Source organism: Clavelina lepadiformis, chromosome 7, assembly GCF_947623445.1.
Source record: "Clavelina lepadiformis chromosome 7, kaClaLepa1.1, whole genome shotgun sequence".
Taxonomy (NCBI): Eukaryota; Metazoa; Chordata; class Ascidiacea; order Aplousobranchia; family Clavelinidae; genus Clavelina; species Clavelina lepadiformis.
This window is the reverse complement of record NC_135246.1, coordinates 8,777,608-8,795,477: the sequence shown is the minus strand read 5'-3', so window position 1 is coordinate 8,795,477 and position 17,870 is coordinate 8,777,608. Positions and strand designations below refer to the sequence as shown.

At 34.9% G+C, this 17,870-nt stretch overlaps 1 protein-coding gene across 3 annotated transcripts; it reads left to right on the top strand.

Moving 5' to 3' along the window:
- The first annotated feature begins 3,227 nt into the window (after positions 1–3,227).
- LOC143464500 (unconventional myosin-VI-like) lies at positions 3,228–17,759 on the top strand. Of its 3 annotated transcripts, none has more exons than XM_076962287.1 (32): positions 3,228–3,569; positions 4,427–4,589; positions 4,691–4,834; positions 5,978–6,107; positions 7,972–8,133; positions 8,290–8,384; positions 8,532–8,696; positions 9,100–9,174; positions 9,299–9,479; positions 9,649–9,784; positions 9,912–10,069; positions 10,177–10,341; positions 10,442–10,569; positions 10,858–10,953; positions 11,096–11,254; positions 11,394–11,462; positions 12,579–12,711; positions 12,854–12,984; positions 13,205–13,282; positions 13,459–13,588; positions 13,796–13,886; positions 14,021–14,168; positions 14,460–14,591; positions 14,706–14,815; positions 14,969–15,047; positions 15,147–15,196; positions 15,275–15,397; positions 15,486–15,574; positions 15,659–15,790; positions 15,919–16,137; positions 16,344–16,438; positions 16,626–17,759. In XM_076962287.1, the coding sequence occupies exons 2-32, from the start codon at positions 4,473–4,475 to the stop codon at positions 16,722–16,724; spliced, it is 3,819 nt and encodes a 1,272-aa protein (XP_076818402.1). In that variant the 5' UTR covers positions 3,228–3,569; positions 4,427–4,472; the 3' UTR covers positions 16,725–17,759. The 3 variants fall into 3 exon arrangements, with proteins under 3 accessions (XP_076818402.1, XP_076818403.1, XP_076818401.1); XM_076962286.1 differs by having other exon boundaries at positions 3,232–3,569; positions 15,916–16,137; XM_076962288.1 differs by lacking the exon at positions 11,394–11,462 and having other exon boundaries at positions 3,229–3,569.
- Positions 17,760–17,870: the final 111 nt, after the last annotated feature.

Below are 17,870 nucleotides of genomic sequence, written 5' to 3'. Positions count from 1 at the left end.
ACTTAATCTACAAAAATTTTATGGAAGGTTAACTGCGTTATTCTACAGTCATCTTAGAATGACGTAGGCCTAATAAATTACGAGATAGCACAACCATCAAGAAACCGAGTGTTTCATTTTTCAAACATTCATAGTAATCTAAGGACTGGCCATAACTAATAGAATGCGCAACACATCACCACTGAGGGGAAAGCCCATATCATAGGATATATATCTGACCGAAACATTGGGCCTACATCCGCAAGAAAACTATTATGAGATCAAACAACTTTTTCCAGGTATAGCGCGTAACTCACCACCGGCAGGCGAAATTAGTTACAAGGAAGTATTAAAAAAGGAGCAGAAAGCTTTTGAAACTAAGTTGTTTTGAACAGCAATAGAAGTTTAATAACTTTGCTTGCCACAAGTTATGAAGTTTTACAATAAAAATCGAATAATCGCTTGCCGAAAAACAAAATGCCACATATGTAATGCCTGGAAAAACAACAGAATTGCCAACAAACCTTCAATCCCTTTAATGAAAATTTCATGCAAACCATTCTTGAAAGCGAAGTTTCGTAACCAAGGGTCCATCTCGTACAGTGTGGTGTTTGAAAAGAAAGTATTACTAGACTTGAGTAAGACATCATCCGCAAAGTTGTCTTTTATTGGTTGGATTGTTGGATACTTCCCAACTTATTTTGAGACTTTTTTCTTTCCGGCTAAATATTCTCCCGGTCTACCCACTTCTCTCAACTTCCTTTTTCGTGGCCAGTTAGTTTGCCTGCATGTAATCGTTAGCCGCTATACTTTATGCATAGTTCTCCAAAAAATTGGTTTTGTGTGCTAAATCATGAAGCTCTTTATTTGTAGAAACTGTACCAACTATCAGAATGCAAATTATGCATGCAATTCCATTCGACTTTACCACAACCATTTGCGGAAACATGTTCGCGACTCCAGTTTTCGTTACGCTTGTCAAATTGAAAGATGCAGGAAGAGATAAAAATTCCAATTCCCTGGCACAACCTAAAAAATAAAAATCGTCGTCGATCGTCGTCGAATATAGTCACAAGTCACATCAACTCCACACATATTTTGAAAACAACCGATATTTTTTTCTCTGAGCTGCAATTGTCATAAAATAACGATCAGGTAATTTTATGTGGCTTTCGGTTATGCGTGGACGTGTTCTATTAACTTTTACAAAGTGAAACGAAAAGCAAAAGGCAGTTATGACTAGTAGCCTAAGCTTATAGATAGGGTTGCCATCGGTCTCAACTCAAAAATAAGGACGACTGGGAAACGAAAGACGAATACCACCTTATTAAAGTCGACTGACTCGAAATGCAAACTGTGAAATATGGAAAAATACAATGACATTTTCGGTAAATATACGCGATGTTCTGCCGCTATCTAGCAGGACAGCGCGGGATTGACATGGTGGAGTGTCCAGGGGTTAGCTTTGATGAGGGCCCTATCATTCAAGCGCATATCTTCCGAGGTTAGCTTTTATAAACTTCATCAAAACATTTTATAATAGACTAGAGCAGCGTGGTCCAACTTCTTTTCATCGCCAGAATTTTTTTTTATCTTGCGGGCCAATGTTTTTAAATTAGAACTGAAGAACAATGTGACATTAATATTAGAACTGAAAAAAGTTCTCTTTTTTTTTTAAAACTGAAATTAGAATAGTTCAAAATTTAGCTATTAATTGCTGATCAACGTGACGTCTGCAGTCGAGGTTCTTCGTCGACAATAGCGTTGGTATCCACGGGAATCGCAGTTGTGGCCATGCGAAGGCAAGCTTGAAGAGCCTCGTTTTCAAGTTGATTTCAATTTTTTGTTTTAATATTGTTCATTGCTGAAAACGTACATTCACAAATGTATGTACCTACTTCCAAACATAGAGTACAGCTTCATAGCAGCATCTTTTAAAAGGGGAAACCTCTCCTTTGAGACAAACTTGCGGCCCGCGCGCCTGTAGTTGGACCACGCTGGGCTAGGACAACAAGGCGTGTAACTAAAACCTAAGAGAACTTTTTGGACAAAGTGGTATTGTTACGCATTACAAAGGATCATTCACAAAGTTTTTTGTCAATTACAATATTATTACACAATAACAAAGAAACAAAAATTGAAGTTATGTTGCCAGATTGAATCAAAGCTTACTATCAGTTCACGGGCCAAAAATCGGTGCTCGCGGGCCAACTTTGGCCCGCGGGCCTGCAGTTGGACCACGCTGGACTAGAGCCAGCTATTGTCACATTACGGTAAAGATTTGCGGAAAAAATCAAATAACAACGTCGGCTTATAAATAACGAAATACCGTTAACCGGTAGCTCTATTTAGGAATCGAATATATATGCCTAGGCTTATCTTAATTGCGACTACAAGTCCGAAATATTACTATCAAAGTCTGTGCTTATGGCAATCAAGTTAACAGATATGTTGAATTGCGTTGAAGAATGGACCAATTTTTTTGAAAGCTTACTCTAAAATACCCCGGTCTGCTCACCGCGGCCAAAATGTGTAGAACGCAAATATTTTGCTTTGTACATGTGAAAAACTGCCCAAATCGCCTCAAAATGAGCTGTATATTCTCAATTTTATTTGTACAATAGATGGCAATTTGAATGGGCTTTTATAGTAAATGCGTACTGTATTTAATAGAGCAATGTTTCTAGCTGATAAAAAGTCGCAAACAAGTAAATACAGTAGGCTATAACAAACAAAAAGCATGGAAGACGTAAAAACGCCACTACTGTAGACTGCAATTGGTGACGTCATGAAACAAATTTAGCGTGTGCTCAGCAATTAAACCTGCTTTTGCGTTTTAAAGTTTTTTGTTTTTGAGGAAAAAAAACAATTTTTTGTGCATAGCGCATTTTGGGGATAGGGACAAATGCGGAAATGTAAAAACAGCTTTTAAAAACGTTTGATCCCCCTTCACGCAATCCTAAATATAACACGCCATTTTTCAGGCCACATTCAACTTGACCCGCCACGGTCGTTCATTTTTGAAGTAGTAAATGATGTATTAGGCCTACGTAACTAGCTATGACAAAAAACTCGGTTGTGTACTTATTTACCTATTATGCTGTGGAAGTAGACTGTAGAACCATAGAACGAAAAGAGCTAGAGCTAGATTGGTGAGTGGTTCCCAACACTAGCGCATTTGGAAGGGGCATTAGGTCATGCTTAAAAACTCCACTGGTTCGCAAATGTTTTCCCGCGGTGCAAGTTTATCAATAAATCTTGTATTTTTCCGGAAATGAACACAGATATAGGCCTAGCGAAAATTTTTATTAGTAAATTCACTTCCCTTAATTGTTTTATTTGTGTTACAATGCACTTATTATTGACTGCAAATTGTGCATAGGCCTAGAGATAAAACTACAACAAGATGTAAGCTAGCCTACATTAGAAATCATCAGTTCTAATTGGTATGGTTTGCTATCATCATCTTTACCCTCGAACTGAAGAAAGTCTTTGCGAGACTTAAAATCGAGCTAGCCCTTACAGCCTTACACAAATCCTGATTGACACACTTTGTTTTTTGTTTTGCCCTGGACCAGTGAACAGCATGAGTAAGTGTGGGTTGACCAACTTAACTTCGATGTTCTAAGAAATCGCATTTTTCCATTTGCGTATAATTTAGAATGGCTGCAATACTTTTTTCTATAGAAATAAGTACTGTATGAAGTTTATTGTAGTCAATTTAAAGTACAGGTCTACAGGAGGCTTGGTAGCCTAAGCTCTATTTTTTCCTTATATACGAGGTACGGGTAGGTGACCAACTTCATTTCAAACAAATACATAACATTTGTGACAGTCTTTTATAATTCAGAAGGGATAAAATATTTTCTCTGTATACAATCGTCAATACAAACACAAAAATTCTTATGCATTTTACGTCGCATGTTTGTATAAAATAAGAACTAGAAAACATACTTTCAAGATGTTTTAATTGCAGAAACGAATTCATATGCTGTTCACCCGAGTAAAATCTTTACAATCCAATGCCCAGAAAGCTTGTTTGCTTAATTTAAAGTGTCAAAGTGGGTCGACGATTTCTATTGTTAAGTATATGTAGGCAGTCGAAAAATCTTGCCACTTAAAAAGATACGGCAATAACTCGGAAAGGGTCTATTGTGATTGCCATTGAGTTAAATACTTTTAATAAGAATTTTCGCTCTCTCGTAAAAAGCAGGGTGTTAAACTTTTCTGGAATTCGACGCTTTTGTTAATCTTTTTGTTGATTGTTTCCTTTGCTTAAATAGTCTTGTTTAAACTTGTGTAAACATTTTTTTCTGATTTTGTCTTTGTAAAAAAGGTTGAATTATATTATCCCATTTTTAACAGTTCCATAAGTAGAAAAACTAAAACAGCGAAGACGGTTTTGCATAAACAATAGTGCATTGACAAATCCTTTTTTTTATACCAGATGGTAAGGTTGTGCAAGCATATGAGTCCAACATACGTGTGCAGTCATGGACAATGGAAAAATAGTTTGGGGTCCACACTCTGAACATGGTTTTGTATTGGGTACAATTACTGATATTGGACATGATACAATTACTGTGCAACCAAAAGCATCAGGAGTAAAAGTGAGAATCACTTTTTTAAATATGTATAATGTTTGTTTAAATTTGTTTTAATAAAAGTTACCTAAATTTCAAAACCATTTAAATTCATTTGTGTTTTGCAGCCAATTACTGCTTCCTATAGTCATGTGTTTCCAGCGGAAAACGACGTTAATAAAGAAAGTGATGATAACTGTGCTCTTATGTTCTTGAATGAAGCAACTCTTCTGCACAACTTAAGGCTTAGATATAAAAAGGACAAAATCTATGTAATTTACTTTTAATTATGAGTTTGATGGTTGTTTTGCTTTTAGTACCAGTACAACGCTAAGAGTAAATTATACCGTTTTCCAATGTTTTTCTGAAAAATATGCTTCTGCAGTCACCTCCGCTTTATCAGGCCAATTTAGTCATGGATTATTTTGCCTCAAGTGGAGAAAGGAGCTTGTCCAAACAATAGAGAGACATGCTTCAAGAAGTTAATATCCTTATTTTTCAGTGATGTGGAAAGAATTTTGCAATATTGTGTAATGTTTAAGCGGTTATTCCCATAATTTCTATTAAAAAATACAAAGTGGCCGCTAATTTTAACATATATATGATATGTGGTGACAAATATGTGCAGTCACAATGTAAAAACCATGTCGATGGTGCTGTTGTTTGGCATAAATATGAACTGGTGATGCAGTACATTTGCAATTAGATGCCCCAAATTGCTTGCAGTATAAAAAACTGTCCAAGTGGGTCGATAGTTTCCATTCTTAAGTATAGGCAATCAAAAAATTTTGGCACTCGGGTCGTAACTTGGAAGGTGTTTTTTATAAGCCCTATACTTTTATGCTTTAAGGGCCTGAGGAAGTAAATTCCACTGTAATTTTGTCTTTTGGGTTTGCAAAAAATCTGTTTCAATAGGGCTTTTTTGATATTGTTCGCTTAGGTCAAGTTGTAATTCTGCATCAGGAAGTTTAAAGCAGGCTGCGTGATTTGCTTTGATGTAAATTAGAAGGAATAACACAAGCATGTTAGCTGTACATCTGAAATGTTACATTTATGAATTATTATTTTTGTACACGATAACTATGCACAGTAACATATTAAATAGAAATCATAACTCAATATATATCTATGACCTATGTTTTCATAATGCCGAAATACATCGGTTAATGGGAACAGTTATTATAACTTCTCATCCGATCAGTTTATCTGGCTTGCTTATGTTAATACTTAGTATTTGGTGTTATAACAACTGATGAGAGAGTAATAAGAGGATACAGTCATGGGACAGAAATCAGGCTGCTTATCAAATGATAAAGAGACAATAGAGGCGCTCTAATAATTACTGTATATACATTGCTGGTACATTAGTTAGTAATAACTTTTTTCTTGCCTCATCTGCTTTTTGTTTTTTGTAGACATATGTTGCAAATATCTTGATTGCGGTAAATCCATATCGAGACATCCCGAGTCTTTACAATGCACAACAAATTAAAAGATACCAAGGACAGTCTCTTGGAGTTTTACCCCCTCATTGTTATGCAATAGGTAAGTTGGTATGAACTCATATTCTTGTTTGTTCGATATTCATGCAAAGTGCATATATTTATCATTTAAGTTGTATATTTCATCATCATCAGGTGTCTTGTCTGATCCAGACAATTTCCCTCCACGCATTTGTTGTGTAATGAATGATTTGAACTTTTTGTAATGTTTCGGGCTAGTATAGCTGTTAAGGCTGTTTACATAGGTTAGTTGTTGTCGTCCCTTTTCCTTCTATTTTTCAGTTATTATCTAATGTTCCAAGCATAGGCATCATTCCAAAAAAAATCCAGGCAGTGCAAATCAGAAAATTTTCCAGACAGTCCAGGGATAAAGATTATGATACCGCACCAGTGCGTGATTTAGACAGAATTCCAGACAGTGCGCACTGGATGCATAGGCCATGACGCCTATGGTTGCAAACATTTCATTGTTTTCCGATTATCCATTACCAGATTGTCCATTAGATGTGTTAGTATGTTTAGATTTTTAAAGCTGTTTACTTGAGAAATTTTTGTTACATCGCATGTTGTATGATGTATGTAGTGTTAAAGGTTTTCAACACTACCATGTGATGAATTAAGTTATCCCCTTTATTTTGCTGTGTTTCACTAAGGTGTCCAACAAAATTTGCAACTGTGTTTTCAGAAAAGTGTAATACAAAAATTTAAATGCCAGTAGATACACTAGAAACCCAGTAAGTCAACCACCGGCGGGACCGTAGTGAAATGGTCGTGTTAGCGGGGTGGTCTCGTTAGTGAATTTCGCACTGAACTCTGATGTCGCAATTGTACACAAGACCGTATTACTTATAGAGCCCAGAGTTTAAAGTGTGTTTTTATGATCCTGTTGTGCTTGAGACATGTAGTATGTACAGATTCCCATGTGCCACAGTTCTCAGATTTCAGCTTGGGCACCCAAAATTCAACTGTTTGGGCACCCAAAATTCAACTGTTTGGATGCTCACAAGGCACCCAGTTTTTGATCAATGTGCAATTAACTAGTTGTGATTTCACAACTATGAGTTAAAAATCTGCAAATTTCTCTGAAATAATATTTTAATGGTCGTACAGCCAGTTGCTTCATACCAATTTTATTGAGGTTGGGGCTGGATTCTGGAGTGGCCGCGTTGGTGAAACAGAATGTTATACATTGCAATAGCAGGATATTCTGTGCCATGTTGAAGTTGTCGTGATAACAGGGTAGTCGCATTGTCGGGGTTGCTATTAACCGGGGTTTCACCCTATACATACTAATAAAGAGCCTTTCAATGAATGAATAAATAGAAGTTTCGTTTTTGGTTACGGTTCAAATGGTGCTGTTCCTATGCGTTGAAAAAATTTTTTTTAACTCCAGTAGGTCATAATTTGGTCTGTCAGATAATTTGGCCTATGAAGATACTTACAAATCAATTCAAGTTAGCTGACTTTGTTTGTTGTACCATTGTTCGCTAGTACTGTGAATGGGGAATTAATTATTAACAAAAGTAACTTATACTGTGTCGAATGCCGGCTCACATGGTACAATGAGTTCTGAGAATTGCGTCATTTCATTCGTTTGTGGCACCATTGAACGTTTAAATCACTGTACAGCCAAATATCCAAATGAAATTCAAGGTCAAAACCCAACATATGTGTGTGTGTGTGTGTGTATGTACAATTGTACATATGTTTTTGATTCGAAATATGCCTTAATGTGGTAGGTCATTTTGTCTTTATCACTAAAGCCTTACTAGAGTGTCATACATGTCTTACATATCATTTTTATATTTTAACTTTTATTTTTCCATGTAAATTATGTATTCCCTGCAATCTGCTAATACCTTTTTCAGTTGTTCATATCCGTCTTTAACGGTCTTATTTGTTGGCAGCTGACAAAGCTTACCGTGATATGAAGGTGAACAAGTTGTCCCAGTCTATAATTGTGTCTGGTGAAAGTGGAGCTGGCAAAACGGAAAATACAAAATTTGTTCTCCGCTATTTGGCAGATACATATGGTTCTGGAGATGCACTTGACAAAAGAATTGTACAAGGTGGGCACAATGTAATTCGTATTCTATATAACTCATACATAATACTTTAGTATGTTTCAGTGGATTATAACAATTTCACTTCCACAGTAAGTTTATATATGTTATTGCATAATGTGTTTTACAAATATTTGAAAAATATTATATCCTGTATTTCAGCTAATCCGCTATTGGAAGCTTTTGGAAATGCAAAAACGATGCGAAATAATAACAGCAGCCGGTTTGGAAAGTTCGTTGAAATACACTTTTTGAAGGTATACAATAATTAATAAAAGGCTTTTCATACAACAGTATAACACTGGACATTGCACCAAATTGGTATAGTTTAATGCATAAATGATTAGGTCATGACAGGTGACGGCTAATTTTATCCAAGCTAAAGAGGCGCTTAAATTATTAAGGGCAAAGTAGTCGGGGGCTTTGTCTCTCATTACCTGCTTGAAAAATCAAGAATTGTAACACAAAGTCCAATGGAGAGAAATTATCATATCTTCTATCGACTTTGCTGTGGGGCACCAGATGATGTACAAGCCATGCTACACTTGAAATCACCAGACAATTTTCGGGTAAATATTTAATCAATGGCACTTTAGATGATAGAAGAGGGGCGGAAAATTACACGGTGTGATAATGCCAATATAGATTTGTGATAAATCCTTATATCAGTGAGAGATATTAATTATATCATGCTGTACAAGTGTTTAATATATATGGATATGATACATTTCAAATCCCAGTGTAATCAATACTTTGTATACCATATTTGCTCCAATTTGCAAAGGAGTTGGAAAATTATTAACATCTGTGTTTGCTTAATTGTTTAACTTATTGCCGTTTGTATCGAACTTCTTTTTTACATATATACTGGTAATATTATTACACATGATTAATTGTGCTTTTGTACATGTTGCTGTGAAGCTGGTTAAATAATTAAAAATATTTCACAAAGTATATATGTACTTGTTACAGTATTTGAAAAATGGATGTACGCAGTATTTTTTATCTAACCATGCGAAAGTGAAAGCAGATCGCTTGTCAGCAGAGGTGAACTATTGTACTGGAACTGAAAGATTACACTTTTATTGTGCTGTATATATATGTAACGGTCTGTTTTTAAAGACAAACACTAAGCTGTTTTGTACTGGGAAGTTTTTCCTTCTGTATGCAGCACAAAAAGAAAGGGGCATTGACCGACATGCTCTTGAATGACCAGAAAGATTACAGCAACATTGCAAATGCTATGCAATTGATGGGGATCTCCAAGGAAGATATGATGGATATATTCCATGTTGTCGCTGGTGTTCTTCACCTTGGCAATATCACATTTGAAGATGCTGGTGGCTCATCAGGTCTTAGACATTTTTGATTTGTTGTTTTTTCTGCAATTTCTTTCTCATGCTTTTGTGTTACAGAAAGAAATTACATTAAAATATACAACAAATAAAAATAGTTTAATATAACAAAAATTTATGTATTATTTTTTATGTATTTACTTTGACGTATTATCTTTTATTTCAGGTGGTTGCATGGTGAGTGAATCGAGCAAACAATCTGTTCAGATCACTTCCAAATTGCTTGGTTTGCAGCCTAGTGCACTTACTGAAGCATTGACTACTCGATCAATGCAATCTGCTGGAGAGAAGAACACTATCAAGTATTGTGAAGAGAATAATTTTAGCTTGGGTTTGAATAAATATACAACAAATACAAATACTGTATTGACAAGTATGTTAATGTGATGTTGTATTGGATAATCTAACAGTTGTAGTTTATCTGAACAGGGTACCACTAAAGAAAGCCCAGTCATGTAATGCTAGAGAAGCACTTGCAAAAACCATTTACTCAAGATTGTTTGATCACGTTGTGTCAAGAATTAATGAATGCTTCCCGTTCCAATCATCGGAGAATTTTATCGGCATCTTAGATATTGCTGGATTTGGTGAAGATTGTTAATTTGCTATTAATTTTCAAATTTATTTTTCCACACAAATTTGCTTGTCTGTGTGGCAACACAAGTCGTTCTTATATTAGTGATTTTTGTTTCAGAGTATTTTGAGGAAAATAGCTTTGAGCAGTTCTGCATCAACTACTGCAATGAAAAACTGCAACAATTTTTCAATGGTAGAGTTTTACGTGAGGAACAGGAGCTTTATTCAAAGGAAGGGCTTGGTGTACATGAAGTGGCTTATACTGATAATCAAGATTGCATCGGTATGTTTACTAAGTTTTTGGGCATCAAAAACTCACAATAAAGTTATGAAGTAACTTTTGCATGAACTGCATTCCTTTTTTTATGTAATCTACTTTGTAGATCTTATTGAATCTCCAAAACATGGAATCCTTGATATCCTAGATGAAGAAAACAAATTACCCCAACAATCAGACAACCATTTCACTACAGCAGTGCATAATCAGCATAAGGGTCATTTTCGAATTTCAGTGAGATTTTGGTCATTTAATTTAGAACTTGTTTATAGATTTCTTAGCAATTAATTTTTACGTAAATGGTAAGAAGCCAAAAGAGAGACTCCTTGTTTGGTTTTGCCTGCTGCTCATAACTTTTAACATTTACTTTCCATTGCTTTTTGTATTCTGTGTTTATTTGAAATGTTTAGATGTTGCTGTTTAATAAATACTTCAATTTGTAATGCAAGTTACATTGGCTCCAGTTAAAAATGTAGTTTTAACTTTTAATAGACGATAGGTATATTATAGCCATATTTTTAGATTCCTCGCAAATCCCAACTTGCCAAGCATAGAAATATCCGCGATGATGAAGGGTTCTTGATTCGTCATTTTGCTGGTGCAGTTTGCTATCAAACAGTAAGCTTATTGTTTGTTCCAAAAATCTATGAATTCTGAGTAACAATAACTGCCATCTGTGACTTATTTTCATTAAATTATTTTTAGCTTCATTGTCGCATGATTTTCAGCAAGAATTACTTTTTTTGGTATGTCAAAATAGGTTCAATTTGTTGAAAAGAACAACGACGCACTCCACAACTCTCTAGAACAATTGGTGTGCAGTAGTAGTCATAATCTTGTCCGACAAATCTTCGAACACAACGCTGCCAAAGCAAATAAAGGCAAACTTGCATTTATTAGTGTTGGCAACAAGTTCAAGGTATATAATAATTGTTACTCATTCCATAAATTGCAGTTGTATTTTATAAACGAGATCATACAAGTTATCACTTTGGTTTTAGAAAAGTAAATGCTGCTCTACTTGGTAAAAATAAATTTGTAGTTGAATTCAAATTTAGATGAATGCTACTAGCTCCCAAGCTCGAGTTAGTTCATTAAATTTTGTAAGTGTGGGAAGCACATTTCGGGTAAGTTGTTTGATGGTCATGAAACTTGGACTTCATACTAACTATAACAGGAGGTGTTATTTTTCACAAGATAAGCGTTTGAAATATTACACTGTGTTGTTTGCCATTGCCATAATTTCTACACTTGTACAAAATTTGCTGGAAAAGCTCATATTGACTTTGTTTTTTCGATTTTTATCTGTTCTTTTGACAAATCTATTTAAAATTACCTTATCTCACTAAAGATCTAAAGGGAACATATTCCCATTTATTGCTCTTGTATCTATTAGTGCAGGAAAGACTAAAAACCAGACTTGGCAATAGATAAGTTAAAGTTATATTACCAATATGTAGTATAAACACTCATACACAGACACACAGTTGACTCATTTGCTTATTTTAACGATAACTTGCATGAATGTGTAGAAAGAATGGCGGGTGAATACTGTAGAAACAATGTATTACACAGAAAAAGTTTTTGTGTGCAGATGTTTCCTGCAAGACATTATTATAATCGCTTAAATGAAAAAGAATACCTTGTTTTCCATTGTTGTAAATTTCCATTTAATCAATATTGTTATGATTTATCTGCCTGCGATAGTGCATGGTTAAGGTTATCAGAAAAGAACACTTAAATTAACAAAAGCTTTTCCACGAGTTTGCTTTCATTTTGCATGCCAAACTATCTTAATAGCTCATTTGTTCTTCTCTATCAAAACATTGTTTGATTCAACTCAAATAACTGCCATGAAAGTTGGGTGATTGGTTCATGCCAGATTTTATTGACATGCATTTACATGTTAAATGTGCATTCAAAACAATTTTCACATCTCTCCTTTGGTTTGGTCCATCATATTGTTATGTGTAATTTGTTGTTTTATGTTTTTATTTACAGAATTCTTTCCACTTTCTTTTATGTGTTAAAGTAGACTTAGCTGGTGTGCATAGAAGATTTGCTGTTAATGCTAGAGTTACTAAATCTAAATATTAACCTCTGCATTTTGTAGATTTATGCTTTATGGCGGAATTTGGCTACATTTTTTTCAAAATTATTACATACATACCAAAATAATGACATAGTAACGCACAATATATTTTGTAAGTTGCACAGCTGTTTACTTTTTATGACAAATGCAGACCCAGCTTGGTCAACTACTTGAAAAACTGACAGAAACTGGGTCTAGTTTTATACGCTGCATCAAGCCAAATCTTTCCATGCAAGACAAGCTATTTGAAGGAGGACAAATTCTCAGCCAACTGCAGTGTTCAGGTTTTGATTTAACATATATAGTTACTGTTTTGTTTGCCATTGTAGGTAAACGGTCAAAACACTTTGCGTTTCATTTATTTACTGCAAGTTGTTGCAAAATGATGAATTTGGTTGTGATATCTATGTATAAATCTAAATCTAGGGATGGTGTCAGTACTTGATCTCATGCAAGGTGGTTTTCCATCGCGAGCTCAATTCTCTGATGTGTACTCAATGTACAAAGCTTTGATGCCAGAAAGATTGAAGAGGCTGGATCCACGTTTATTTTGCAAGGTATGGTATGAACTTGCAGAAATATGCATTACATTTTTTTAGAAACTTATTTTTAAAAAAATCTAAGATTTTACATGTGTTAATCTATTTTGGCTCCATTTTATTCAATTTTACAAAACAGTTAGTTTACCTTATATGTTGGTTATTGTGTTGATATCATATTGCGTTATTTCTATGTTTATGCCAACATTGAGTTTCAGACACTTTATATTCCACTTAGGCCCTCTTCAAGGCACTTGGATTGGATGAAATGGACTTCAAATTTGGATTGACAAAGATTTTCTTTAGGCCAGGGAAGGTCAGTAGACGCTTTGAAGTGTCATTAAATTATGCTATTAAGATACACTTTATAGTAATTTAACATGTGTTTGCTTTGAATCCTATCAGCTTTCGACTAAATCTGAACTAAGATTTTATTAAATATGTATTTTGGTCTTCAACTTTTTACTTAAATAATACAATTTTTTTTTACAGTTTGCGGAGTTTGATCAACTAATGCGATCAGATCCTGAAAATCTAAAAGTTATGATCAAGAAGGTTGAAAAATGGTTGCTTCGGGCCCGTTGGAGAAAAGTCCAATGGTGTGGTCTGACTGTTATTAAATGTAAGTTTTATTACTAATCCCTAGGTACATTACTTATTACTTCGGTACCTATATTTTATTTAAAAAGTTGTTACTATTTACTTGGTTGATTTATTACACTAAACCTCATGTTAGCTTTTATTTGCCTTTTTGCTAGTAACTTTTATGTTATCCCCTGTCAGGTTGTTTTTTAATCCTCAAATTATTTTTGTTTTTTTTTTGATATAGTGAAGAACAAGATCTTGTGGCGTCGTGCCCATTACATTTGTTTACAGAAACACTGGAGGGGTTATCTTTGCAGAAAGAAGCACAGGCCACTGTAAGTACTCTTCCAGCCATAAAACACTCTAATTTTAATAACCAATTTTATTCATAATTTCGGTGTTGATTACAGTGCTCCTCAGAGGCATTGTTATTTATGCTATACATTCATCTGTTACAATGTTTCGGTAGAATTCGGGCATTTTCGAAGGTTGCACCATTGCTACGGCAGCTACCGAGGATGCGAGAATTGGTTAGTGTGCTTAAAGATAAAAAAGAAATGGCAGTCAAGGTTGAAAAACATGAAAAGGAGCTCAAGGAGCATCTCAAAAAAATCAAGGTATAGTATATATCTTATAAATGGAGTGATGCTGTTATCTTTCAATACCATTCATCAATACTACAGCTTTTGTATAAATTGATTGTATAGCTAATTAGGTATAATCTAAGAGTATTTATAAATACAGTGTGATTTGGTCATAGTAACAACTAAAGAGAAACTGGTAGAGTGACATTATAAGAGAAGATGTAATCATGGCTGTGATTTGAATGGTTGCAATTAATAGCTGTTTTTTATACTGTAAGCAAAACAGAATAAAAAGACATTACGTGGAATCAAATTTAATTGCAGACACTCAAGTTTGACTTGGTTCTCATGGAGAAGTCTTATCAACATCTGCATAAGCAAGAAGAAGCCATCATCAGAGACCTGCAGACAAAGAAACTGGCTGAAGAAGAAGCAGAACGTGCAAGGAAGATCAGGGTATTAAGAAATGTCTTCTCATTTAAGAGTTTGATATGCCATAACACATTTAATAATTATATATATTTTGGTAAATAATGTAAAATTAATGATTTTCCACTTGATGTTTGGCAGGAGGCAATGGAAAGAGAACGAAAACAAAGAGAAGAAGAAGAGCGTAAGAGGAAGCAAGAAGAGGAGGAAAGAGAACGCAGGAGGAAGAAAGAAGAAGAAGAAAGGAAAATGTAAATATTTGTGTTGTTTTTGTTCAGTAATGCTCACTTGACACCTTCTTTGCACCTTTTTACCAGTTACTATGTGACAGAGGGGATGTTTATATATTTACAATAAGAAGCTTAAGTGGACTCGTGAGACATAATATATTTTTCCCTAATCAGTAAAGCTGAGATGGAAGCAAAGAGAAAACGAGAAGATGAACAACAAAGAAAACGTGAAGCAAAAGAAAGAGAAATACAGGTAAGTAGTTGCTGGAAACATTTTCAGTTTCCAAACATTTTTTAACTCAAATTTACATATAACAAACATTCCGGTTTATTTCATCATGTGCTTTCACAGGCTCGCTTGGAGGCAGAACTGGTAGAGAAAAGGGCAGAAGAAGAAAAAAAGTATGCTGGATGCTTTATTATCTGTGTGCGATTCACATATGCTTTGTTTTTGCAAAATATCTTCCGTTGTTTTTTTAGGAAAACTATTGAAGAGCAGGAGAGACGTGATCGTGACCTTGCAATGAGGGTGGCACAGGACAACCAAGCGCAACTGGTTGATGAAATACCGACATCCATTGCAGTTCTTCAACAACAACAAAGGTAGAATGCATTTATTTCCATTACGATTAGTTTAACATTTGCAGTCTTTTTGTGTAGACTGTAGAGTATAATAATAGTTTTTTTTCAGAGCTCTTACATCTGCCAGCACAAACAAAAAAGCTGACTTGTCCAAATGGAGGTACGCCGATTTACGTGATGCAATAAACACTTCAACTGGTGAGTATGTCAAGAGTTTAACTAAATAACTAAAACATCTAACTATCACTTGACACCATCTGACTTCAATATTTCCTGTTTTAGATATCCAGCACATTGAAGATTGCCGAGAAGAGTTCCATCGGCGACTTAAGGTATACCACATGTGGAAATCGAAGAACAAGGCAAGAAATCAGATGCAAGAAACACGGGCACCAAAAGCTGTGGTTGATCACGGTAACTATGTACTACAGTGTCCATGTAAATTTCATTAATCAAAAGTAAATGGAATTTGTAAATAGAATCTGTAGTATATGGCGAAGTAAGATAACATTATTATATTTAAATATATTTATCAACAGCAGCAGCACATAGAGCAACCCCCCAACCTCCAGTTCCATCTAGACGCACTCTTCCCAACAACGAACAGCGATATTTTAGAATCCCATTTTTTCGACAGAATGATCAATCTGTCGATCCTCAAAATCGTAAGAAAGGCTGGTGGTATGCCCACTTTGATGGACAGTTCGTTGTCCGACAGATGGAGTTACATCCAGATAAAACTCCACTGCTTGTTGTTGCAGGTTCCGCTTATAAATTTTCTTTTTGCGTTGTTATATTTTTTATCCAAATGAAAACGCAGTACTTGCTGTGTATTACACCTAAGATATAAGTATAATAAATCAGTTGGCAGATCCATGAACTAAATACTTGTTGTAACTTATGGTAGACAGCTAAAACAATAAGCACAGCGTTGTAGTTAATTTCTGACTGAACTCATGTATTTCAGGCAAGGATGACATGCAGATCTGTGAGCTTGCACTGGATGACACCGGTTTAACTAGAAAGAAGGGCGCTGAAATCACACCCAGAGAGTTCGAACAGGTATTTGAATCTGCTGTAGAAAACATGCGGAAAACGACGACTTGTTAGAAGCAACCTAATCAAATAAATTATTTTCTAAAGTTATTTTGGTTTGACATTGTTGTTGGCTAACTTCAATACACGCCGCTGCCGCTTTAAGTACAATAGTTAAATCAAGGTGCTTACAGCTATAATTTCCTTAAACCAGGTATGGGAAACAAATGGAGGAAGGGAATATCTTATGGCTGCCATCAATGCAAAGCAAGCTCGCCCAACCTACGCTACAAGCATGTTACAGACACGTTGATTGCCTGCTTAAAACATTCACAGTGTGGCATTGTTTGCAATGACTGCAGGAATTTATTCCCTTTTTCTGTGACTCCTAGTAGCTGCTTTTGGTTTTGGTAGCAAAAAAGTATTGTGCTTTTACACGCTAAAGATAGATAGCATCCTTATAGCTGTTGCATTAAATCTACTCCTTAATATTTAATTAAAAGTTCTGTGAGTGATTTTTCCCTTACGTGCAATCATTAATTTCACTGTAAACTTAATCAACATTTTGCAACATTTTCATTATGTTTTGTATTCCATTTCTAGGTATTAATTTGCTTGCTATGATTGTTGCAAACTTAGGCAATTTTTTATAACAATGATGTTTCTTATAGAATTCTAATCTCTTATAAAACCCTTTCATGTAAAAGCCAGTTTTCTAATACCATCGGTGCTAAAACACTATTAGCTTCTTTGCATTAAACCGCACTTGAGGTAGAATGATAATAATCTGTCGATTGTCTTGTATACACTACGTTCACGTGATGACTGTATCAAAATATTTTTTAAAGAAATGGATCCAACTTTTAGTTCATTTACACCGTGTAGTATCGGACTGTATTAGGTTTCTGTACTGTTATTTGGGATCTTGCACCTGTTCTATATGATCTAGACTAATTTTGTCCGAATACGTAATACCGTTCTCAAAAACATATTGTTTTCGAGTTGCCTTCAAATACTGTATTCATTAGTTTTGGACCAAATTCCGTATAAACGTGTGTGGTTGTTTTTCCCAATTCAATTCTAGTCAGTTTAGTGCTATTAGCTGTTAGCTGCTGCCTCACTATCTTCTAGGTGGCTCTGACTTAACATGTGTTGTTGCCATTTTATAGTTCTAGGGTAGCGTGCATTACCTTACCTTAATGGTTGTGATTTGTGTTTCCATAAAATCTACTCTTCAAATTTAATCGAAAGTTATACTGATTATTATTCGCCATATTTATAGCTCATATATGTTTCTATTCAGTAATTTGAAGTCGTGGCTTAGATGAAATAAAACATGCATAAGGAATTTAGGTGTCATTTTTTAGCTAATGATTGCTAATATCGACGTCTCTTTATTTGACAGTATGTGCAAATATAAATATGCGTAGGTTTGCCTTCCCGGAACAACCAAAGAAAA